The sequence below is a fragment of the Oratosquilla oratoria genome, chromosome 31 (genome assembly GCF_046742065.1).
Source record: "Oratosquilla oratoria isolate Oo_2021 chromosome 31, ASM4674206v1, whole genome shotgun sequence".
Taxonomy (NCBI): Eukaryota; Metazoa; Arthropoda; class Malacostraca; order Stomatopoda; family Squillidae; genus Oratosquilla; species Oratosquilla oratoria.
Genome location: NC_134807.1, coordinates 24,063,951 through 24,091,588, shown reverse-complemented (window position 1 = coordinate 24,091,588; position 27,638 = coordinate 24,063,951). Strand labels below are relative to the sequence as shown.

Here is a 27,638-nt window from a genome sequence, read left to right as displayed (position 1 = left end):
ATACCAACATGTTTGCTGATGATGCAAAAATCATGAGAAGAATGAGAGATAATAGCCTGGCAACAGCCAGTAGAATGATTTACATACAGTACCACCTGCTGCTGAAGGGGTTGACTAAAACCATCAGTACCTCTTACCATTCAACACACATTTTACAAATGCAAAACATTATTCAAGACTGATGCCCTTACCTATTATTTTGACATCTGAAGAACTTATCCTCACATGTATGTCCCATGGCATTTGAACAGTCTTCTTCATCCTCTTTGTCTGGGCAATCAAAGTCTCCATCACATGTCCAAGAGGATGGTATGCAACGACCAGTCTTACATCTATGTAGGAAGAGAAAATTGAAAATAAAATAAACTAACACACTGTCTTGTGAAAATGCTACAAATTAAGAGCTGGTAGCTATCTTTACTACCGTCATAAATTACATGTTTATAATAATCATTGCCTCGAGTTTCAATGACTGGAAACCCATAGACCCGAAGTGGCTGGCAGCAGACCTTGGGTCCCTACTCATTGATGTTTCTGGGAAGAAACTCTAGACTGTTGTCTGTGTTGTATTACTGTGGGACAGTTTCTATGTACCTGACCTACAGTCGTATGAGGAGTGGACCAATCACCAGATTTCCGCTTTCATTATGTAAAAGGTGGAGGGAAAATCGATGAAATTCCTAGAGCACTATCTTAGGCCTAATCAGGTAACTAAGTGTCAAGGGGACGGAGAGGGGGGGGGGTCACCGAATTTATGAAGCAGTCTTGCTGTGAATGTGCTGTGTCTTGCAACACTGCTCCTGACCCAGGGCAGTGGACAGGATGCAGGGATGACCCATCATCCAGAAGGTGCCAAGATAAGAGGAAGGGAGGAGGGTGGAGGGGAGTGGAATATATAGGAGATGGAATGGGTGGGAGTGGTCTCTATGCATTTTTCTTTTTGGCTACCCCCTGTGTAGGGGGAAAAAGCCTTTGGTATATGTATGTATGTATTATGGAAAAGGTGGAGGGAAAATCAATGAAATTCCCAGAGAGCCTAATCAGGTAACCAAGTGTCAGCACTTGTACATCCAGTTGTAGATGAGATTGTCAATGAGTTTTGAGGATAGGTGGTAGGAAGATGATTTTCTCTGGCATCCATCTTGCATATGTCTCCTCCATTCTTCCTAGGCCTAACATCTTTGTCACACATAATTTCCACTTTTCTACCCCTTGGCTCACACAAGGAGGGCATTTGACTGATGCCTCTTCCTTTTAATCATGGTATAGAAATTGCACCACTCACACAACACAGATTGTAATCAAATATTTCTTCCTGAAAAAATCTACCGGAGGGCCCATGGGTTGTTGCCCAATACTACAGAATTGTACATTACCGGGAGAAAGATACAATGTAAAGGCATTAGCTGTGATATAGCAACACTTAATCAATGACATATAACAAGAATATCAAGCAAAGCAATCATTATAATTCAAGTATTTCAGAAGCTGTCTTACCTAAAATAGTCTTCAGGGCATACCCGACTGGTACAATTTTTATGCTCATCAGATCCATCACTGCAATCTTCATCTCCGTCACAGACCCAAAATTTGGGGATGCATTTCGTGGTACTACATGGGAAAGAGTTGGTTGAGCATGTCCGAACTGTACAATTTGCCTCGTCTTCACCTCCTAAACAGTCCTCATTGCCATCACAGTGCAGTGCTATACTGATGCAAACTGACTGGCTGCCATTGTAAGCTGGACACTTGAATTGTTTTGACAGCATGCAAGAATACTGAAACAAAAATTAATATAAAAGATTACAATTTATTTTAGAATGAAGGGAAGGAAGGAGAGAGAGAGAGAGAGAGAGAGAGAGAGAGAGAGAGAGAGAGAGAGAGAGAGAGAGAGGGGGGGGGAGAGACAGGGGGAGAGAGAGAGGGGAGGGAGGAAAGGAAAGATTTCATTTGGGTCAGTTTGTTTCTGTGGCCAGGCCTGTTCTCTGTTGGTATTATTTTAATGATGGATGGTGGCCGAAACACAGATGTGCTAGAGTGGTTCTTGGTTGATGTAGATTGATTTCATCTATTAATTTATTTATTCTATTTTATCTATTTACATATATATGTATATATATATATATTTTTTTTTTTTGGGGGGGGGGTTGCTGACAGCTGTGTACCCTTCATTTTTATGTGCTGTTTTATGGAGGGGATCTTGGTTTAAATGTATGGTTTTGATGCATCCTGTTATCATTCTTAATGCTTTTTGTGCAGTTATAAATCTGATGATGCTGGAAGAGATTTCTTCTTTTCTTTAATGAGGGGACAAGGAAGAAGAGTTGCCATATAACTAAAGTGGTGGGAGTAAACCAGTTTCAGCTGCCAAGTCCTGCTGTGGATGTGCTGTGTCTTGCTGCATTGCTTCTGACCTGAGCAGTGGGCAGGAGACAGGGATGACCCTTTATCGGAGCTGCCTAGTGTAGGCCTTATGGTCTCTTGCAGTCTCCTTTATTCTTATGTTCTTATCCATGAAGACCAAACAGATTTTTAAGAGGGGAAACAAATGTGTGTGGGATGAATGGGGGGTGGGTGCATGCCTTGCCTGGCTGCCTCCTTTGTGAGAAGAAGCCTTTTTGTATAAAGATAAGTGGATAGTATTCTTTAAAAAACATTACTCACCTCATCACAGTTGCGCTCATCAGATCCATCTTCGCACTGGTCTTTCCCATCGCATATTTGATATGGATGGATACAATGTTGATTATCACACTGGAACTGGCCTGGTGTACAGTTGAACTTTGGACAAGAGTCTGGTTCATCTGAACCATCACCACAATCGTCCTGAAAGATTTACGTTTATAAAGAACTTCATACATTGAAGTGTTTGATCTTCTCAATCAACCTCTTGTGACTTCTGTGAGTGCAAACTTTTTACTCTTCTCAGTATAATCATTGATGCTTATCTAAATATTGCAGTTGTGAACTTACCTGAGTGTCACATTTCCACCAAAAGGGAACACACTTGTAAGTACTGTTGCACACAATCTGTGATGTAAGGCAGTTAGACTGACATGACACTCCATCATCTCCTAAGACATAATTCTCTGGGCAGGCACACCTTTTATGACCTCCTGGAGCCAGAAGGCACATGGTGTGACAACCACCATTGTCTTCACAAGGGTTTTCCTTCTCCACTGGAAAAAAAAAAATCATTACGTAGAGGTATAAACATACCTCAACATCTTTACCTTTAGGAAAAGGTGCGGATATTTTTTGGGCTTTTATATATTTGGAAAAGGCTTATGACAGGATAGACAGGAAGGCACTGTGGGAGGTATTGCAGATATATGGAATAGGAGGAAAGATGTTACAAGCAGTCATGAGTTTTTACAAGAGTAGAGCCTATGTTAGAATTAGAAATGGAGAGAGAGAGGGGTTTGAGGTATAGGTGGGACTTCGCCAGGGATGTGTCATGTCACAATGGCTGTTCAATTTATACATGGATGGGGTGGGGTGAGAGGTAAATGCAAGGGTAATGGGCTGGGGAATGGAGATGGTTGAAGAAAATGGGGGAAAAATGGGAGACAAGCCAGTTGTTGTTTGCTGACAACAGTGCACTTGTTGCAGGATCAGAGGAGGGATTAAGGAAGTTAGTGAAAGGTTTTGGGATGGTGTGTGAAAAAAGGAAGTTGATGATAAATATGGGTAAGTGTAAGGTGATGAGATGTACATGGGGAGAGGATGGCAGCAGATTGGAAGTGAATATTAAGGGAAGAGAGACTGGAGGAAGTGGATAGCTTTAAATCTTTAAATACTTTGGGGTGAATGTGGGAGGAGAGGTAGGAATGGAAGAGGAGTTGGAATGTAGACTGAAAAAAGCAAGTAAATCCCTTCGGGGTTTAAAAAGTGTAATGAGAAATAGACATTTGGGAATGGATGCTAAGAGGAGATTGTATGAAGGGGTGATTATGCCAACAGCACTGTATGAGGCAGAAACATGAAACATAAATAGAGGAAGAGTTTAAATGTGAGATGAAATGCCTGAGAAGTATGGTAGAAGTGAGAAACGAGGAGGTGAGGAAGAGAATGGGGGTGGAAAGGAAGTTGGGGGATAGGGCTGATGAAAAAGTATTGGGATGGATTGGACACATGGCAAGAATGAATGAAAACAAAGATTAGTAAAAGAGGTGTGGAAGGCAGAGGTGGAGGGAGTGAACATGAGGGGGCAACCAAGGATGAGATGGATGGATGGGGTAAAAGGGGCATTGGGAAGAGGGGGATGTATGTTCAGGAAGGAAGGGAGAAAACAGAAGATAGGGGTGAGTGGAGAATGGTTGTGTGTGGATGATGCTGTGATGCATGGAAAGGAGTGGGTGGGGGATGGAGGAGTGAAAGAGTATGTGTGAATGATATTTTGATGGAGCCCAAAGGGATTTCTCCCTGTCTTCTCTTTTTCTACATGAGGGGATGGAGAGGGGGGTCATGGATTAAATGAAGCAGTCTTGCTGTGAATGTGCTGTGTCTTGCTGCATTGCTTCTGAGGTTCTGAGAGGAAAGCTCAAATCAAAACCTAAATCTTTGAATGTGCATGAATGTGGAAAGAGTGAAAGCAGAAAACATGAGATTGGTAGCTCCTACACAGTTACAAATCAGAAGAAATAAAGAATAAAAAAAACATTTCTACATACATGGAAGTTGTCTGTGAGGATGATACACATGAATATCCATGGGTCGATGTACAGTACTGTAGATTTTCTTGATGTCCTTCCCAGTATACTTGTTTGCTCTTAATACACTTTTGTGCTGCCAGTCTGTCCAGTACAACCATTCTTCAAACACAGTGATTGCAAACACGTGGTTGAGGTTCAAGTGTGATTTTTCTATAATGAGAAGAGAAAATAACCATTCAGTAATCTATGTAAAGAACATGGAACTATTACCCCTTCAATATGAATAACTTTCTTATACATAACATGGCCAAATATATTCAGGTTAATGATGTCTGATAGTACTATTCAGATGAGGATATCGTCACCCTCATATAGAAAGTGCCTAAGTCAATTGTCCAACTTTTCAGGAAATCGAAAGAAAAAAAATTAGTTTTTCTATTTTATAAACGTACGTAATATTCCTCCTAATGTCGTTTTAACCTACTCAGACACTAAATAAAACATTGGGAATTGTACCACAAGGAGCAATGAAAATTTGATTTGGAAAAAAAAAAAAAAAAAAAAAAAATCCAGAAATTGATGAAAAATGACTTAGGCAATTTCTTTATGAGGGTGACGCTATGCCAATGGACTAAAGAGTCAACATCCAATCTCATACTGCAACAAGGGGTTACAGGGTTAAGAAATCAAGTTCCTACCTTTGTTGAGGATGATTCTTTGGTTCTTGCCCTCCAGATCTGTCATAGCAATATAGTCCTGGTGAGCATCTGCCCAGAAGAGTTCTTTAGTGGCATAAGAAATAGTTAAAGCATTGGGCCAACCCAAGGAGGAATTTATTAGAATCCGCTGATTAGATCCATCCATTCCTGCCTTTCCAATGTGAGGCATATTTCCCCAATCAGTCCAATACATATACCTGTAAAAATTATTCATGATATTAAAAGAGAAGAAAGACTTGTTCCAATATTTAGTTACATCTCCATTCTCATACAATGTCAATTTCCTTTCTTATCTGCTCATCTTAAAGATACAAACTGACTAATAACTGGTGTTTCTCATTACAAATATGATCAATTTACTCAAATACCATTCACTTCAACATGTATGTAGTCATGGTTTGTTGTAGATGGTGGTGGCTAGTGGTGATGGATGGCGGTGACTGATAATGGAGGTATTGGTGGTAGATGGTGATGAAGGGGTGACAAGACTGAAATGTATCTAACCCCCCTGACTGTGTTACCTTCATACTTACCCTTCACTTGGGTCTAGAGCAATGGCCCTTGGATCCTGCAGTCCCTGGTTGATAAGAACTTTGCGGTACCGACCATCAAGCTTAGATACCTCAATTGTATCTTTGCCTTTATCACACCAGTACAAGTTCCTTCCTACCCAATCCAATGCAATACCATCTGGACTTTGAACAGTAGAATGCAGTACCTTAAAGAAAATATAATATTTATAGTACAGTAATACAACAGTACATAGTGCATAATCAATATTCCTGGAAAAAAGTACATATAAACAGACACATACAGATGCATCTTCAAAACCTATCAACACCCTCACCTACTCAAAAGGCTGACAGTCTCTAAATTGGTCATAAAACTTTTATCAATTATACTGAGGTGAGGAGGAGAGTGGGGGTGGAAAAGAAGATGACAGATAGGGCTGATGAAAGAGTATTGGGATGGTTTGGACACATGGAAATAATGAGTTAAGGAAGTTTAGTAAAAGAGCTGTGGAAGGCAGAGGTGGATGGGTCTTACTAAATACTAACCACAAGCATCCACAACCATCTTATATCAACTACAGCCATTGTAAAACATTGACAAATACATTTTGGTATGAGGCACCATGTGGGAATTAATATAAAATAATTTTACTATTCTTGTAAATTATTTCAAACAATAAAAGTTCAGAAAAGTTGCTTATTTGATCTAATGAAATAGTGCAAATTTTCTGGTTTAAAACAATCCCCTTTGTCAAAATGTATTGTTTTATATAATTATTGCACACTATTTCACTTGTTTCATATAATATTTTTGCCAAATCTTTATCTGAAACAATTTGGATCATAATCCATTAGATGAAACCATAAAATATGTTCACCAATTCTGTCATCCCATGAAAATTAAAAATTATTAGATAAAATAATCTGTTTGCAGCATCCCTTAAAATCATTAAATGAAATAATAAAAACATGTAACCAATTAGATCATCCAATAAAATGTGCAACAAGTCATTGGATGACATAATAAAGCTTGGGTCCCACTACAATCATCCCATAGAAAATACTGCATATGGGATATGGGATGATATAATTGTAGTGGGACCCACTACAAATATATATAAAAGCAGAACAGGAAATGGAGGATATAAACTGTGACCATTCATCTTGCCCCAAGGCTTCACTCTTATAAAGTAGAAGAAAGAAGGTCCTTAAATGTACTTTATGTTGTGCATCATTTTCCTTTTCACATGACTTGAACAATCATATGTATTTACTTAGTTTTTACCTAGTTGTATTTTACGGGATGGGAGCTATGCTTGTAGTGACCCTTTTTCATATTTCTCCACATCCAGTTTATTCTTGAAATTGTGTATAGTTCTGGCATTTACTGTTTCTCTGTTCAGTTTGTTCCAGACATCAATCACTCTGTGTGGGAAGCTAATTTTTTCAGGTCTCTTCTGTAACTGTCTTTCTTTAGTTTCTTTTCATGTCCCCTTGTTTCTCTTTTGCCCCATATTAATAGGTCATCTCTATCAAGAAGGACCTATTAAAATGGGACTCACACAGGTGAAAAGCCTTAAATGCACTTTTTGTGAAACATTGTTTTCTACATCTGGTAGTCTGAACAGACACAAGCAATTTCACGCATGTGAGGAACTCTATAAATGTTCCTTATGTGAGTCTTCATTTTCTGTGTCAAGTAATCTGAAAAATCATATTTGTGTTCACACTGGTAAGAAGTCATATAAATGTGATTTTTGTGAGTCTTCATTTAATAACTCTTGTAGTCTGAGAAAACATTTTCGGACCCACTCAGGTTTTAAGGCTTTTAAATGTGCTTTTTGTGATGCTTCTTTTTATGATTCAGGCAGTCTAAAAATGGACTTTCGAACTCACATGTGAAAAACCGTATAGATGTTCTTTATGTGAAGCTTTGTTTGCTCAGTCTGGTAGTATCAATAAACACCTTATAAATGTCCTCATTGTGTAGCATCGTTTTCTAGCTCTAGTGACTTCAAAAGTCATATTCGGTCTCACACAGGTGATAAGTCTTACTAGTGTAATTATTGTGAGTGCAGACAGCCTTGCTGTGGATGTACTATGTCTTGGTGCATTGCTTTTGACTCAGGGCGATGGGCACGAGTCAGGGATGACACTTCCACAAGGGGCTAAGATAAGAGGGAAGAAAAGGTGGTGGATGGGAGTGGAATGGGTGAGAGTGAAATGGATGGGACAGCCTTGACTTGGCTACCTCCCTTGTGAAGGGACCCTTGGTATATAGCTTAAGAAGAAGAAGAAGAAGAAGAAAATCCACAGGCAGAGTTTATTTACAATTTTTAATTATCATTAGAAATGCTGACTGAGTTTGACAAGGATTGTTCATAAGAAGATACCACTTTTAATAATAGAAATACCTGTAGCAATGAGTAATTGTCAGTAATGGTCTGTTGACAGTGTCAACATTTGCTGGTTGAAATCTCATATCACCGTTTACAATGTCAATAACTCATGTAGCATCATAATTCAGTCATTTTCACTATTAGGCTTTGCTCAGGCACACCGCTTACAACAGCTACAAAAGGCCTTAAAGTGATATCAGAGAAGTGGAAGTCAATCTGTTGACAGTGTCAACATTTGCTGGTTGAAATGTCATGGTGCCATTTACAATGTCGATAGCTCAAGTGGCGTCATAGTGAACATGAGGGGATGATCGAGGATAAGATGGATGGGGTGAAAGGGACATTGAGCAGGAGGGGGATGTCTGTTGAGCAGGGAAGGGAGAAGGCGGGAGATAGAGGTGAATGGAGAATGACTATGTATAGATAATACCGTTATACAAGGAAGGGAGTGGGTGAGGGATGGGAGGGGCTAGGAAGTAGTTACGTGTGAATGATATTTTGATGCAGCCCAAAGGGATTTTTCCCTGTCTGCTATTTTTCTGCATGAGGAAGCAGAGAAAGGGGTCCCTAATTATGTGAAGCAACCTTGCTCTGGATGTGCTGTGTCTTGCTGCATTGCATCTGATCCAGGGCAGTGGGCAGGATACAGGGATGACCTGTCATCCATGAGGAGCTAAGATGAGAGGGAGGAAAGGGTGGTGGAGGGGAGTGGAATGGGTGGGGATAAAATAGGCAGGGGTAGGTATATGCCTTTTGACTTTAGCTACCTCCCTGGTAAGGAGGAAAAAAAAATTATATATAGATAGATTTCCTTTACCTTTTTTGCACATGGAAAACTGGCAACTGGTACCTACCACTACCCTACCTACTGTTAGCTGGTGACATAGAAAATGTACCACATTAATACAACACAAAGTTTCATTCTGGAGAAGTCTATTAAAAGAAAAATAAGTAAATAAAGAAAAGAAGAAGAAAAGAAAAAAAGAATAAAAAGTGGCCTCAAAATTGGAAAGGAAAACCTCAGTATCTCTAACTGCCCTTTTATATGACAAAACTTTTCAACAATGGGACTTATTGTGTCTATTTCTAAAAGACTGACCAAAAACTATTTTTCTATCACCAATAGAAACGTTTTGTTCCCTCTCCTGAAAAGTGGCCTTTTCAGTCTACAGATTATTTTGTACTAAACCAAATATTATGAAAATGATGAGCAAATTTTATAGCTTAATATACTATCTACATAAAAGATAAAACAAAAAACAAATACAGGAATCACGTACGATTTGTTTCCGATCAGAACACATTTTCATGAGTACAGAGGATAAATGTGTAACATCGGACCAGTAAATGCAACTCTCCTCCCAGTCAAAGTCCAGGCCCACTGCATTGGTCAGGTTGGCAACCATTAGGAAACTGTTGTCTCCATCGAGGTCAATCTCACGAATGTAATATCGGTTGGAGAAGATCAGCTTTGGTTTAACAGCTAAAAAGAACCAAACATATTGTAGAATATTATTAAGCAATGTAACTTCTGCAGACAACTACTGATATATTTTCAATAACATTTCAGCACTGTAATATTCACTTGCTATAACTATTCTTAATACATACATATACCTAGGATTTTTTACAACACATATATTCAAGTTCTACACATACTATATTTGAAATTACTCAAATCTGCCAAATAATTAATTCACATTACAGATATAAACTATTCATGAATCAACAACAGTACCTGTAAAAAAAAACTTATGATGTCTGTAGCTACTTTTCCTGACAATTGTTTATACTTTTTACTGAAAAGAAATATGAACTTACTAGAATTAGCTCTGCATTTTCTTCCATTATCCTCAGCAATGTAACCAGAAGCACAAGAGCACTTGTAGGATCCATAAGTATTTGTACAGAAATGTGCACATGGATAGATTTGCTCACACTCGTTAACATCTACACAGAGTCTCGAGTCTGTATCATCAATTCTGAAACCCTCATTACACTGGCAGACATAACCAATAGCCTTGTCTATACATTTGTGAGCACAGACTGGAGGTTTCTGTAGGCACTCGTTCACATCTGGAAAAAAAAAAAAAAAAAATTAACCATCAATACATGGTGTGTTAAATAAGAAAAGTAGGATGCCATTTGTATACTCTTGTATAATTAGAGTCTGCAGTAGTTCCTAATTTGTACACATTTACTAGGGAAATAGCCTGCCCAACATTATTCACACATGCATGCAAGTCTCCCCTAGATGCATATCAATTAATTTAACTTAGTTATACAATGACACTCTTGGTTTAACAACACAGGTTTGGCAACAGAACAGTTGTGTTGTTATCTTATTGTGGACAGATGTGGGAATTCATTCCTAAGAGGTGGATGCAATGAAAACTGGGGATGGTGATATCACTTCGTTTACTAACAGGCTTGGGGAAACGTTGGGGTCCCAACATAAAAAAAATGGTATACGAAAAAAAAGGGAGCAAAAATCGACTGGAAATATGAAAGGACCAAATGTCATGAAACATTGTAATTAGTGGAGGAAATGTAGAGCTTAGTACAAAAATAGATGTGAAAATAGATTACTAAAATAATGTTAATAAAATTGGAAATTTCGACCAACAGCTGAGGACAAAGATGATGAAGATGAATGATTTATTGAAGAGACTTAAAGATGATGTCAAGAAAAGACTGAGACCATTTAATGACAAATTTTCAGGTGAAGTGAGCAGACTATGAGAAAATCCAAGAAACAAATCTAACAACTTAAAAACTGATTATGTTAAGCTAAAGACTGAGAAGGATAAGTTTGAGAATAATTTGGGAAAAGGTCATGATATTGTCAAAACCAATGAAAATAGATTATTCAGGAACACCAAGGATAAAAAATGGCACATGAAGAAATTCAGGTCACTAAAGGGGATAGACTACGTTGACAGAAGAGATCTCTTGATTAGAGAGAGGATGGCTTTAACAGGTCATCTATCAATCCGTTTACCAAGAGTTTTTTCACCTTTATAAGGGAGATACCTAATCCCACCCATTACACTCCCCACCACCACCCTTTCTTCCCTCTCATCTTAGCTCCTCATGGATAATAAGTCATCCATGCATCCTGCCCATTGCCCTGGGTCAGAAGCAATGTAGCAAGACACAGTGCATTCATAGCAAGGCCACTTCACTTAATCAGCTACCCCCCCTCTCCATCCCCTCATGCAGAAAAAGGGAAGATGGGGAGAAATCCCTTTGGGCTGCATCAAAATATCATTCACACATGAGCACCCCTTACTCCCCATCCCCTGCCCCTCCCTTCCTTCCATAAGAATATCATCTATACACAGCCACTCTCCACTCATCCCTATATTTTGCCTTCTCCTTTCCTAGCTCAACAGATATTCCCCTTTTGCTCAATGCCCCCTTCACCCCATCCATCCATCTCATCCTCAGTTGTACCCTCAAATTCATTCCCTCTACCTCTGCCTTCCACACATCTTACTAATCTTTCTTCACTCATTCTTTCCATGTGTCCAAAGCATCCCAATATTCTTTCATCAGCCCTATCTGTAATCTCCTTTTCAACCCCTACTATCCTCCACGAGTTGGAGTAACGACTCGCAGCGTAGCGATACCAAAATTATTTCAGCCCTGAGCGGGATTCGAACCCGGACCGCCGTAGTGGCGGCCGGGAACTCTACTACTGCCACCGAGTAGCGCGCACGTGTGTGTATTTACCTAGTTGTAACTTACGGGAATGGGAGCTACGCTCGTGGTATCCCGTCTCTGTATCTCGCAATATCTAATTTGTGTGCGTGGTTCACCACGGTATTCGATTACGTGTTGGACTCGTGATCGACAGCTATTACTCTCCCGGATGAGAGCTCATATATGACCGATCTCTGGATACTACTGTGACCTTACACGCACACACCCCTAACTCCCCGCCCACGAAAATTGGAGTAACGACTCGCAGCGCGGCGATACTGAATTTATTTCAGCCCTGGGCGTGATTCGAACTCGAACCGCTGTAACAGCAGTTGCGAACGCTACCACTGTGCAGTCTAGTCGCCTGTATATATAAGTGTGCGTGTGTGTGTGTATAAGATCGATTACGAGCCTATCATGTAAATATATATTTCCCTGACAATATATTGTATGTTCTTCTAGTGAAAGAAACAAAGTTGACAATACAAATGTCAAGTTCAAAATAAATTTTGTAATGGACTCAAAGTTTCAACAACGTAAATTATCTCAGTAGCATCAAGGTAACTTCTAAATCGTCCACTAAACTAAAGCGTAGCATTAATAATCCACTAAACGATCTCGTTGCCTTGTTATCCTCCACCTCCTTTGGGATAGATGTTTTTCAATCAATTCCGTTAAAGACGTGCAACATATACTGTATGTACATTGTTATGCGCAGGAGTATAATAATGAATATGGTAAATATAATGTTTCATATTTAATTCCAAAACTCCCATTCTATAAACTGGCATTTTAAAGAGTAACTAACTCCTCTTCTATTTAATTAATTCTATTTAGGTTTATTAATTCGCATACTTATTCTGTAGCTTTCAAGGAGAATTATACCTGTTTATCAAAAATAATGCAAAGAAAAATATAGGCTTGTACACGATTCTTTATAATTCCAAAATCAAACTAATTGGAGGAAAGACTTATAACTGTTTAAAATTCCAACTCAATAATATAGTTATACACCAGAAATAACATTTTCTTTGTATTCTCCTGAAGCATATATTGGGTTGAGGGGTAACTATAATATCTTTGTTGAATCATGGCAATACAATAGTAGGAGAACAGAAAATATTTTAAATGTATTCTTGTTTGTCGTGCCCCAAAACCCTCTTTCTTCGTTGTTGCTAATTACCATTTTCAAAACTCCCCCCGCCCAGTTAATTTTTTCCTTGAAGGTTTGTACCACATCATTATATTTCGTCTTCAATCCTTCAGTGCTCACAATTTGCGCCACACAACTAAATCGCCGTTTGTCTTAAAAAAAATAATAATAATAATAACATTTTAGTCACCACAACCCCATTGTCCTTGCCATAAGTCTGTTTCAGTTGCGGATCCAGAGCGGACTGAAGCTCCCTCAAATTTGTTCTTTCATTATCTCATTGCAGAGGCAAAGAAACCTGCTCCGTGTACACTGGCATGTGGCAGAAAGCAGTATTTAATAAAACACTTCGGTGAGAATAATTGGATGGATATTCAACATATTATTCAGGATAAATATTCAAGAATGCAAGATTAACTATTACTTTTGCCCAATATTCTAAAAGAAACTAAATTAAGAACATATACTTCAATTTATATTCAAAATCATCGTATTCGTGCTAAAGAGTACATATGATTAAGAGCGTCATTTATATTTACAAAATTCCGGTTGTCCCCCACCCAAACGTCATCTATATTTACAAAATTTAGGTTAGCCCCCCCACCCCCACAATTTTGATCCTCGATCCCCCACTGGTCTGTTTAATCACTGTCAAAGTGACTAAGGTAAAAATTTCTAATGTTTGCCCCTTGTCTTAAACGTTATCAAAATATCCCACTTTTTCTCCTAAAATATCCCGCAATTCTAATTATATATTATCAAAAACAGACTGAACATCCCACTATCGGAAAAAAAGAAAGATATTTGAAAATACGTATATTGCGATCACTGTGATCCTCTTCAGCGTGGTTTTACAGAGGGTGGGTTAATTTAAATATACTAAGAGGAGATACATAAATGAGCCAAGGGGAAGTAAGCATACTAGTGCGTGGTCTGTTTGAGTCCAAGTCGTGATGACCTCAAGGTCAAACTTGGGCTCAAACAGACCACGCATTAGTACGAGTATGCTTACTTTCCCATGTCCCCTTAATGTATCTCCTCTTAGTATATCTAAGTTAACCCAACTTCTGTAATGCTACGCTGAAGAGGATCACCGTAAGTGATCGCAATATACGTATCTTTAAAATATCTTTCTCTTCTCCGATAATGGGATATCTGTTTATTTTACCACTTGTGACATACTATTAACTTACTCTATGTTACACTTTGATTAACTGGCAACTTCACGTTGTAGTCGTACATTTTTTCATCACATTAACTTAGTGAATGAAATACACGTTACTGGGAGGAGCAATATTCGTGTAACATAACCAATTCTCCTATTGTGTTTTTTAACGAATATAAAATGTTAGGAATTTATTAACGAAATTCACTTTATCTTTCTTCAAGTTCAGAAAAAATACGTTAGTATATTAAGGACATAAATTAGTGTTATCATATGATGATAACCAACTTGAGGCACCATTGCTCTAACTGCAATAAGAACCAACTAGATATTTCTTACACCATTTAGTGTTAAAATTTCTAAAGTAAACATAAAATGTTGTCATAATATTGTGAATTCTCAAGAATAAAAAAAAAAAAACAAGACTGATGATAGAACTGGTGAAACGCATTAATATGAAAAATACACCGAAACCAGTAATAACAAATACTACCAAAAGTTTAGCCACACTCAATAAATGGTCGTGTGTTATCAATGAACAACTATGCAAAAACAGAAACAATATGACATAAATAATGATAAAAATAAAAGGAGTAATAAAATAATCAATGCAATAATGATAAAAGAAGTACGTACATATACTAACGGCTTTTTCCCCTTTACAAGGGAGGTAGCCAAAGTCAAAGACATAAATCCACCCCTATCCATTTCATCCCCACATACTCCATTCCCATTCACAACCCCTCCCTACTTCTTTTCTCTGCTCCTCCTGCATCTCGCCCACTGCCCTGGGTCAGAAGCAATGCAGCAAGACACAGCACATAAAAGAAGAAATACGAAAATACTCACTGCACTTCTCCTCATCAGAATAGTCACCGCAGTCATTGTTGCCATCGCAAACCTTGCTCAAACCGACACAAACATCGTTGGCACATCTGAACTTGCTATGGCCACAATCCGTCCGGATCACCGTCTCATTACCAGCTGCAAAGGAGATAAAAAATTCAAGTTAGATGTGTGCAATAACAGAAAAATAAACCTTAAAGCTAAATCACCAAGAACGCTCCGAAAACATCATACAGTATATTCATTGCGTGCACGCAGCAAAGACAAGTCAATTTGGTACACATTCTACAGATTTTCTATATAGATCATTCTTTGTTCTGGCTCGCACAATAATCAACATCATGGGAACCATAACATAACTCATCTGCAGCAATAGGACACTGACAAAACATCCCAGTTCATCCTACATGGTTTTGAGAAATGTCGACATTTGTCTCGTGTGAGCACGGGGGAGTGGTTCAGGCGAACAGAGAAACGCGAAGGATCGTGTAAAGCCACTGGGCCACGTCTCGTCAATTGTCTTAAGAGTTCGTTTGAGTAGAAACGACTTCGAATGCAATCTTGTATTTTTCTAAATCTTCATATATAAAATCACCTTTATGTCGTACATTGAAAAGGTGAGTGACGAGCCAAGGGGAGTCCAATACGAATAGTAGACACATTATTGAAATGTTTTTAAGGAAGTCTAGATTACTGTAAGCAACTTTATCAATTAATTTTTTTATTTCATTTTATTTACTTGTTCATTTTATCTATCTATTTATTTATCTATTTATTTTAATTTATTTATTTTTATCTATTTATTTTTATTTATTTTTTATTTATTTTTATTTGTATTTAATTTTGCTATTCAAATTCACGTGATTTGGCGAGACAGCCCAGTATAAAGCGAGCATATGCTGCGCTGATGCTCTTTACCCAGCCACGGTAGAGAAACGGGTTGTAACTGGAATGTGTGCCTGTTTTTTTTTTTTTTTTGTACAGGATATGCTATCCAAGCTATGCTGTCCATCAACTTTTTCTGTAAAATTATACAGAATTTGAAATAACTCTACCAGTTGGTGAAGAACTATCAATATTACAGTTTCCTTTGAGGACAGAACGGCATGAAAGTAACTTCACAAATACATGATTAACAAAAGCTATAAAATAAAAATCACCACACTCTACCATTCGCACACTTGTATACACTATTTAGATAGCAATATCAACCACGTATCAAATGCATTCATGAACCCAAGGAGAGGGGATGGGTGCAGACAATATACAAGTACAATATCGCCTTTTTTCCCTTTCCTTAAGGGGTCAATTTCTGCTTTTTGTATTATCTTTATGTTCGTTATTTTGCAAGGGCATCGATGCAATTATTTAGAGCATATCAAGATATATATTTCTCATCGTCTCTCCATCCATATCGTGAAAAGCCGTTTTTGTGTTCGTTAAAATTCTGTTTGCCTCGTGCATAATCTTGCTATGACCAATAATCTACAATCCTTCTCCTTTTTGATTTTGTACTTTTTTTTCCTTTCCTCAGAGTAATTTATTTCTCTTTTGGAATTTTATCCAGTTTCTAATATATTACATTTTTGTCTTATTCATTCGCTTAACTTGATTTCTGTTTTTCCATACTTAGTTCCTTTCATATACACTACCTACATTTTACTAATGACACGAAGTCACCTTTTGCGCGCACGCGTGTGTGTGTGCATGTGTGCAACAAACAAGAAAACTTCACATATATGCGTATCAGAATAGTTAACACATTGTAACAAGCGCAGGCGACGCGACGCCCAATAGTCGTCGTCGTCGTTGTCGTCGTTGGCATCAAGTGCAACGCGACTCGCTACACAATCGAGTCGCACTTGGGTCTCTCTTACCTCCCGGTCCTCCTCCACTTCTTATTCTCGTTCTCCACATCGGCTCTTCCCTCTCCCCTTTTTCCTCCTCCTCCTCCTCCTCCTCCCCCCAACCACTCGACGTCCCCCGCCCCAGACGCATACACCTCATTATCGCCACCCACATCTTTGTCTTTCTCTTTGTGAATCCCTACTTTCGCTCGTGGCTCACACATCACGGGCAACGGATTTCGCCCCGTGAGATGCCAGCCAATGCAAATTAACCGTGCTGTTGAGCATTGAGTATATTTCTCCCGAAGTAAATGTGACACTAGATGTTCTAATGGGTACAACACCGGAAATACAGTATATATATATATATATATATATATATATATATATATATATATTATATATATACACACACATAGATATCACATCACATGCAGCTTTCCTTTTTCCGTGTGTGGTGTGTGTGTAATAATAATAATGTGTGTGTGTGTGTGTGTAAGGTAATGACCCAGTAATAATTTTTTTTTTTGACGATCTGGACAGAAGCGCTGGTTTCGTCTGCCTCTAGACCCTCCTCTCCAGGGGATCTCGGCCAAACTCGACTGAGGTCTCACGCGGCCATGTGACGTCATGGCATCATGGGGTCCAGGTGTGACGTCATGGCACCACGTGACCCAAATGTGACGTCATGAATGTTACCCAGACCCGAGTGTGACGTCATAGTCGTTACATTCGGTCCAGGTACGTCATGGCATCACGTGGCTCCAAGTGCGCATTCATGTACGTTACATGTGGTCCATGTGTGACGTCATGGTGTGATATGACACATGTGTCACTTGGTGTGACACATGACCCGTAAATGTCGGTCGCGCCATGTTTCCCGCTTGATGATGTCACTCGATGACATCTTCCTGTCTGGCGGGATGAACGCACTCAATCGTATCTTCATCGGGGCAACAAGGAAACGTATTGACCCTATTGTACGCGAGTTAATACATGATATTGTTTAGGAATTCCATTGATAATTGATCGTTTCAATGCAGAGGGGATTTCCCTATAGTTAAACACAGCCAATGGAACATCCGCGATTTTTTTTTTTTTTTTTTTTACATTATGAAGTACGGAAGAGAGCACCTAAAATATTTTCATAATCTTGCGCATAACGTTTGTAGAGCATTTTATACAGAATAGGACAGTGCCAACTTAATTCCCGTAAGCAAACGTTTTTTTTTCTCTTTCCATATCACGATGAAACATATACTTGGGGTTTTCCCCCTTATAAGGTAGGTAGCCAAAGCTAAAGGCATAATTCCACTCCCATTCATTCCATCCCCACATAATCCACTCCCATTTACCACCCCTCCCTCCCTCCCTCCCTCTTTTCTTGGCTCCTCCTGGATGACGGGTCATCCCTGCATCTCGCCCCCTGCCTTGGGCCAGAAGCAATGTAGCAAGACACAGCACATCCACAGCAAGGCCGCTTCGTTTAACCGGCGACCCCTCCCCCCTCTCCATCCCCTCATGCAGAAAAGAAGACGAGGAGAAATCCCTTCGGACTGCGTCAAAATATCATTCACACATAACCACTACCTAACTCCCCCCCACACCCCCAGCCACTCCCTTACATGCAGCACATCCATATACAACAACGACGATTTTCTCAATTACCACTTAAAAGAGAAAAATAAAACGATCCCATAAATCGAGACATATCTGCTTGCATTCGACGACAACAGCAAACGCTTCAGCTGCAAAGCCACTTGTAGTAACAAACTAGATAATTCGAAGACGTTTAACCTGCTGCAGACTTATATACATCACGACAACAGCATCCTTGTGATTTCTTTTGTCGTTCGCACCTTATGAGTGGGGGTTGAGGGGTTGAGGGTGAGGGTGGGGGGTTGAGGGTGGGAGATCTTTCTCGTGGAATCACCCACCCACCCCCCACGCCACCCCATGACCTTAAGCGGGCCCTACGCGATCAATATTATTGCGCAATATTCCATATTGTACAATATTTTTGACGTGTAGGGATGGTATTGAAGAGGTACACGTGTTTGGACTGCACATTTGATGTCTTCAATAAAATGTGTAATTTTTCAGTACCATCCTACACCGTCAATAATATTGTGCAATACGCATTGTGCAGTAATATGATCGTGTGGGCCGAAATCCTCGGAGAATGAGGGTCCTAGACGTGAAACAAGGGCAGGAAAGGAGAGTTCATGGGAAGGATTCGAACCAGGGCCTTTTTGGGACGCGATCCACATAACACTGTACTGTATCTCCTCATGTCGGCTGCGTCGGCCTGCGGCAAGGACAGAGCCTGCGGCAAGGGCAGAGCCTGCGGCAAGAGCGGACCTTGCGGCAGGATTGGGACATAACGCCGCTGCTAATCCTGTTAGCCCGATCAATTTGAACCAATCAAACCAATCGATGGTTGTCCCAGCGACTGTCCACTCGCTCTCTCGCTCTCTCTCTCTCTCACGCACATTCATTTAATGTCCATTTACACCACCATCATCATTATCACCATCATCACCACCACCACTACATTCTCCACCATCACGTCTTGGTGTGATTTACCGATGTTAGAGCTAACGCTAAACGAACTGATGTTCAACGAGTTCAAATCGTTTACTGAAAAACGACGACGTACAGCACACAACCGTTGCCAACATGATGTTACCCGGTTGGTTGTTCTGGACTTCGAGCTCCGCCGCTTCTATCCTTGTGAACAATCTCGTGCCAACGTTGTCATAATTTTTATCTTGTTTTATTTCTTATTTACTTGTTTACTATTGTTTACAATCAGTATTTTCTGTTTTATATTTATTAATTTTTTGACAAGACACCAAGAGGACTCGCCTTGGACACCATGGCGACGCGACTGTCCAGTGACGTCATGTCGACATGCTTGTACAATGACGTCATCGAAGAGATACGATCATCAATACTTGCCGCCATTCTTAAGGAGTGTAGCGTATTTACATAACAAATTGCTTGCTTTCCCCCTGGCTCGGGGGACTTACATTTCGTGTCTGATTTTTTTTTTTTTTCGTCCATTAGGAGGGGCACAAAAAATGGAGAATTACTTCCCTTGTACGATTATTACGATTTCATCTTGTCTAATGTCAATATATTTCATGCAACTTAAGCCCCTAAACAGTGATAACAAAACCACTGGGTTTTTTTCAGGCCTTTACTGTTATAAAGCACGAGTATGCACAGTCAACAATATAATCAAATTTCACTCGAATTCGAATTTTATATTAAATCATGATGAAAAAGAAACAAATCCATGCAACCTTTACGCTATAATTATCAGGCCAGCAATCTAAAGCTAATATCTATTCAATGCTGGAAAAATACGAATTATATTTTATATCATTATTATTACCATTATTATTATTATTATTATTATTATTATTATTATTATCATTATTATCACCATTATTATGATCATCTTGTCGAATTCTTTATCATAATTACCATTATCATTACTAATAGTGTTTTAGTTATTCTGAATGGAATCGTTTGACGACAAATGGTGCACACATCACAACAAATATTCATTTTCTTCCTCAAGTAGCGGAGGGGCAAATAGTTGTGGATGTCTCGCAGCAGACGAATGAAATCGTCTGTCTTGGACCACATTAACTACACACCTCGTTTTTTTTTCTTTCGTGAACTGTCACCATAACGGCCTAATACATTCTATTCTGAAGAGTTCCATCCCTTTTTCACCGTAGTAAAAAGAGCGAAAGACAAGACAAATCACAAAACTTTTCCGATGACAAAGAGACACACTTTAGATATTTTACCTAAGTTAACGCCGAAAGCTTTGCCTCAAGAGATGACAAACTCACTTTAAACTCGTTGCTACCAGGTGACTTTATTCATCTTCGTGACAAACCTCTATTCAACAATATTTCTGACACATCAACACACGCTGACAATGTAAATCTGTTCAGACTCGCAGTCGCATATGAATATTTTCAAGACCAGATATGCAACCGGTATGAACTGGATCAATGCCACCGACATGACGTCAGCCAGGTCAGTACAAGAACGGGTATGTTCACTCGTCGAGGTAAGTGCGGGTGATGACGTCATTCTGAGTTGGTCTGTATCTCGTGACGTCATGTCGACAATGTAATTTCTCTTCTATCGTGGGGACGCCTTGGAAATGAATCACACACACACACACACACACACACACACACACACACACACACACCACAGGCCCGGTGGCGGATTGGTAAGGCACTGGCCTCACAAGCCGGAAAACCGGGGTTCGATTCCCCGGCCGGGCGGAGACAAGTTGGGTTTGTCTCCTTTCACGTGTAGCCCCTGTTCACCTAGCAGCGAGTAGGTACGGGACGTTAGTCAAGGAGTTGTGACCTTGCATTCCCGGTGTGTGGAGTGTGAGTGGTCTCAGACCTACCCAGAGATCTGCTAATAATGAGCTCTGAGCTCACTGCCGTAGGGTGGTGTCTGGCTGTCTCGAAAAGAGGCTGCAGCAGATCCGAGGTGAATACACACACACACACACACACACACACACACGAGCTCTGAGGTCTCTTCCGAGAGTGAAATAGCTGTCGATCACGAGTCCAACACGTGATCCAAAAAAAAAGACCAAGGTGAATACACACACACACACATACACACACACACATACACACACACACACACACACACACACACACAGTGATTAGATGAAATGCTGGCCTACATGTATTGATAACGGCAAGGAAAGATCTCTCCCCCCCCCCTCCCAAGCCCCAGACACAGCAACCGTCACTCGGCTCCAACAAAACGTCAGTCTCATCAGCGAAGCGACCCGGGGGCGGACAAGACCAGATTGCAAAGTCTCGGATATTCATTGTCATCAAACCAGAGCTGACGAAGTGGAAAACATGGGCTCATGAGAACGGTAGCCGATAAAGGTGGGAACAGGGGACGGGGTGAAGAAATATGATCAAACTAAAAGAATAAAGGCATAATTTCACGAACAGTAGGCTTACTTGCGAGAAAATGCGGTACAACACATTCGAACAGCTAAGGTAAATTGTGGCACTGAAGTGTGTATGTCCATGCATACCTTTATCGCTATACATACATACACACACACACACACACACACACATATATATATATATATATATATATATATATATATATATATATATATATATATATTCTATACATAAGGAAACAAATGGGTGACTGATGAGTGTGGGGTGCATGCCTTGGCTGGTTACCTCCCTTTCATGAGAGAGGAAGACTTTGGTACATACATAATGTGCGTGTGTGTGATTCACCATGGTCTTGGATCATGTGTTGGACTCGTGATCGAGTTCTTAACCTCCCGGATGAGAGCTCAGAGCTCGTATGGCCGATCTATGGGTAATACTATCACCTTACACACTCACACAACTCCCCGCCCACGAGAGTTGGAGTAACACCCCGCAGCGAAGCGATACTGATATTTCAGCCCTGGGCGGGAGTCGAACCCGGACCGCCGTTGTGGCAGGTGAGAACTCTAACCACAGCGCCACGAGGTGTGTGTGTGTGTGTGTGTGTGTGTGTGTGTGTGTGTGTGTGTGTGTGTGTGTGTGTGTGTGTGTGTGATTCACCATGGTCTTTGATCACGTGTTGGACTCGTGAACGACAGCTATTTTCCCTCCCGGAAGAAGGCTCTGAGATCATATATGACCGATCTATGGGTAATGCTGTGACCTTACACGCGCACACACACACCCAACTCCCCGCCCACGAGTTGGAGTAACGACTCGCAGCGTAGCGATACTGAAGATATTTCAGCTCTGGGCGGGACTCGAACCCGGACCGCCATAGTGGCAGCCGGGGACTCTACCAATTGCGCCATCATGTGTGTGTGTGTGTGTGTGTGTGTGTGTGTGTGTGTGTGTGTGTGTGTGTGTGTGTGTGTGTGAGCGCGCGAGAACGAGCTCACTGGGAAAGGGGGGGGGAATGCAGAGAAAAGAAGATGGAAGATAAAGGGTTGCATAGGGTAGTAGGAAGAATCTTTCCCGGCCGTTATTACGTCGAAATGACGTCATGTCGGTAGATCAGCGAGCGGGAGAGAATGAGAAACCCATTCCCTTGCCTCGTTCTTCACCTCCTTCCCTTTCCTCACATTTTATCACAATGTCTTCCATTTTCCCTCCTCGCAGCCCAATGTATTCTTTCATATTTCATTCTATACAAATACCAAAGGTAAGAAAAAGAAGAATGGGGACGGGCCAACGGATGCAAATCTGGAAAGATGTGGCGACATTGGATGAGGGTGAGGAGGAGGAGGAGGAGGAGGAGGAGGAGGAGGAGGAGGAGGAGGAGGAGGAGGAGGAGGCGGAGGCTGAGGAGGGGCTCAGAAAGGATTGCGCTGTTTTAATATATGTAAAAGCCATTGGTGTTCAGCTGTGAAGCGCAGATCTCGGTACAAGGGCCCCTGGCTGCGCTGTGCGGTGATGTGACAGGGAATGCATTGTGAAAATTTGGGAGAGGAAAAAGGAAGGTACAGAGAGGGAGAGGTAGGTTGGGACACTAAAAAGGATGATTTAGAGGATGCTTCAAAGGAGATAAGAAGCGAAGGAGAGAAGAAAATAAAAGGAGGGAGAAGGGTAGTTGGGGAAGGGTTTAGGGAAGAAATAAGGCTGAAGAAGGGGAGATAATATTCTTGAAACAAATGTTCATATCATAACGCGTTACACGAGATAAACTGTGACCTAACTCACACAATTTCATTCAGCAAGGAGCTGCCTGACTGAAATAATCTTCTTGATCATTTATGACCTCCCCCACCCCCTCATTCATGCAGACGTGAGGGGGGGGGTTGTCTTGGGATGCTCCACGGGCCGGGGGTGGGGGAGGGGGGGAGGGGCGGAATACCAAAGGTGCGCCGACCCCTTGCGCAGTGTTCAGGGTGTGCCTGCCTGCATGGATGTGCGCGCGGGTTGAATGATCGCATGACAGCCTCCTGCATTTCCGTAATTATATTCCCACTAGCACAGTCTCTCAGCCTCTCGCCAGTCGTGGTTCGTCTTTCCACGACGGGACTGGGGCGGAGTGGAAAGGCTATGACAGGGGTGGGTAACCTTTGGCACGCGTGCTGCCAAACCTGGCACACTAAAGACCTTTTTCCGGCACGCGAAACACAAAGCTCACCTTAAAACATAATCGATAAACCTCTATCTTTTGTATGGCAATTTTGTATTTTACTCCTTTGGCACGCGGGAAAGTTTTGTATCAAGTATTTGGCTGATTTTGGCAGCCACAAAGGTTTGTCCATCCCTAAGCTATGCAGTTCTCAGGTTTCCCCCCAGTCCTAAGATAACTACAGAGGCGCATCAATTATTTCCTTCACTACGCTTGGATGCATGGGCGCACACGTGTTTGCTTGAGTCTCCACAATGGCCCTGGATCACGTGTTCGACTGGTGATCGACAGCTCTTACCCTCCTGCATGAGAGCTCAGAGCGATTTATAGGTAATACTGTGACCTTACACACACACAAACTTCTTGTCCCAACATAGCGGGGTACCTGCTTGCAGTACTGTTGTGTATTTAACCTCTGGGCGAGAACCAATGTTATGACCGCCTCGGGGGAGAGCACGGTACCACTACACCAGCGTGTGCGTTGTGCTGTCTTGCAGGAAAAAGCTAAAACTACTGATACCCATCTTCCTACACACACATACACACACACACACACACACACACACACACACACACACACATTTATATATATATATATATATATATATATATATATATATATAAAACCACTTGAAAAATAAAATGAAAGGTTATCGAACGTTTTCGTCTATTTAAGACATTTAAAATATGTATATATATATATATATATATATATATATATATATATATATATATATATATATATATACATTAAAGAAAAAACTGTACGTTTAATATTATTTGGATGAGAAGAAGAATAATGGATATATGAACTTAACATTGGTTGGTTTACGATATACTTTAAATCTAAGGCTACTGTCATGACGTAGGATAGTGCAATCTAAGGTAAGGAACAATTTTTCTCAATTTATAAAATAAATTTAATAGAATCAACAAAGGTATTTATATATATATATATATATATATATATATATATATATATATATATATATATATATATATATATATATATATATATATATTACCAAGGCCTGGATCCATTCTTTCTTAAAGAAAAAATCCAGAGAAGACGCTCCATTTACGAAATTACAAAAAAAAAAAAAAAAAAGTGTCAGAACTGACATGTCGCTGCGAGATTGTCCACGAGGATAGAAGCACTGGTACAGTCCATGGCAAATTTAGAAAACTTTATGGACGGGGATGACAAGTGGTAGTGGACGTGGAACTGCCTAGTGTTGGCCTTATGGTCTCTTACAGTCTTCTTCATTCTTATGTTCTTATGATATCGTCAACTACAAAGTTTACTCGCAAGGCATAATCATTGCAATACAAATTTCCTGTTTACCATAATTTTTCTTTTCTCCCCCCTTCTCTCTTTCTCTCTCTCCTTCTCTCTCTTTTGTCGTGTGGGCCTTTGTTTTTTTTCCCACTGGATAAATCTTACAGACCCGGACGCGCATATACAAGATTCACCTTAAATCGTAGGATTTTTTTTTTATCTTATTATTCATTTATCAACTTAATCCGAAATCCTCTTCGGAGCTCCTTTACCACTCTCATTTTTCTTTGTTATTGTTATTATTTTTCATTTACTTCTTTTTTCCCTTAAGATTTCTTCCAGTTCCTTCCCTGGATGCTGTACTGAGTTATTCTGTATAGAGTTTTGATATAACAAAGGACATCCTGCGACATAAGCAAACCTAATTATGTAAGCTATTCTCTGTGTCCTTTTTACTGTTTTGTCCTTTGTGGATTTTTCAATTCGCATGGAATATTCATTATCAAGATATGTTTTGTTCGCTGCGATTATTAGTCTAATACAACAGCCATCAATGACGGGTGAACCGCATCCTACTAACTGGATTCCTATTTAGGTCAAAGCGTTGGTTGTAGGTTTGGTTAATAAGATGATCATCTTCGGGCTTTGCAGCTCGAAGTAAAACACACCCATGTTAAAAAAAAAAAAAAGTGGTCTAGACAATCGTTGGACGATCATCGTTGAGCCACGAACGATCATCGTTGTACGATAATCGCACCGAGGAAAATGTAACTTTAGGTCGGAGGATGGAAACTTTCGCCTAAGTCTGTAGAGGCGACTTTCACGCTGATTCACCACGCGAAAACTTGCTTAACAACATCCTGATTTGTTGGACATTTCCTTTTGGGAAAACTATTCTTAATTCTCATATGTCACTTTTCTGTATTATATTATTCTTTTTTAACTTCACTTTCTTTGTGATGTGCTCATTCTTCCACAGTGTCGTATGAATTCCCACGTGAAAGATATCCCCGCCAAGTTAAAATGGACAGGACTCTTCAATATGTCCATCAGGCTTAAGTGTCTTGATATGGTTACACCAAGATCGCAGACATCTATACGACACATCCAAACTAACCCATCTTTCGTCGTTGTTTCTGTATCACGATTTCATTTACCCACCAAAAACAAATTTAACTGTAAAAAATAAATAGATAAAAATAAATAATAAAAAATTTATATACTGTGGGTCACTATGAAATATCCGAATTTTTTCCTACTCTTTCCGTTTTCGATCAAATCTGACGCACTGTTTCCGTTTTCGATCAAATCTGACGCACTGCACTTGTGACGTCATCCCTATCTGTCACGTGTCTTCAAGGGCTGTATGGGTCTTCCTACAAGGTGTCATGAAATCCTCTGGACATCGTCTCCTCTTCGGTGTGACGAAGCTTGAGAGGTTTCGTTCTGACAGACACCCACCGGGACGAGGAGGGAACAGATACGACCAATTGATACTTTGATAAATCGTTACAAAACTATAAACAAATGAGAGTAATAAATACATAGATAATAAATAAACAATAAATAAATAAAGATAAAACGAAAGAGAAATAATACTATTCCTTATACAAACTGGGATCGACAGAGCGAAATTTTATATATATATATATATATATATATATATATATATATATATATATATATATATATATACCGGTGATAATAAGAACACGGGTACGTATGTTCACTTATGCAAAGTAGACCACTTGGAAAAATAAATTAAAGAATCAGATCGCTTTCGTTTATTACATCCAGTGCAAAAACCTGGATGTAATATACGAAAGCGCTCTGCTTCGTTAGTTTCTTTTTCCAAGTGGTCTACTCTGCATATATATATATATATATATATATATATATATATATATATATATATAATATACATTAGATCAAGCACATCCGTTGAATTCGTTATTTCCCCACACTAAACTACCGGCCTCCATATCCGATGGAGATAACAGGCGACATGATGTTTTTACCTCGTATTCACTGTATTATTGTATTTACCTGGTTGTAATATAGAGGAAAAGATCAACACTTGTGGGTCCTTCCCTTACTCTCTCATTATCATACCTAGCTTCAAAATGAGGAAGGGTGGGGGAGGAGAAAGTAGACGAGAAAAGGAGTATGATAGATA

At 39.9% G+C, this 27,638-nt stretch overlaps 1 protein-coding gene across 3 annotated transcripts in view; it reads right to left on the bottom strand.

Annotated features, from left to right (window-relative positions):
• Positions 1-27,638, bottom strand: part of LRP1 (LDL receptor protein 1) — a 494,362-nt gene that overhangs the window by 53,559 nt on the left and 413,165 nt on the right. For all 3 annotated transcript variants that reach the window (XM_076213442.1, XM_076213443.1, XM_076213444.1), the window contains 10 exons: positions 15,158-15,292; positions 10,107-10,361; positions 9,566-9,768; positions 5,908-6,092; positions 5,354-5,571; positions 4,674-4,865; positions 2,974-3,179; positions 2,665-2,826; positions 1,498-1,778; positions 192-332 (listed from right to left, as the gene is read on the bottom strand). In XM_076213442.1, coding sequence (XP_076069557.1) covers positions 192-332; positions 1,498-1,778; positions 2,665-2,826; positions 2,974-3,179; positions 4,674-4,865; positions 5,354-5,571; positions 5,908-6,092; positions 9,566-9,768; positions 10,107-10,361; positions 15,158-15,292 — 1,978 coding nt within the window. The remainder of the gene's footprint in view (positions 1-191; positions 333-1,497; positions 1,779-2,664; positions 2,827-2,973; positions 3,180-4,673; positions 4,866-5,353; positions 5,572-5,907; positions 6,093-9,565; positions 9,769-10,106; positions 10,362-15,157; positions 15,293-27,638) is intronic.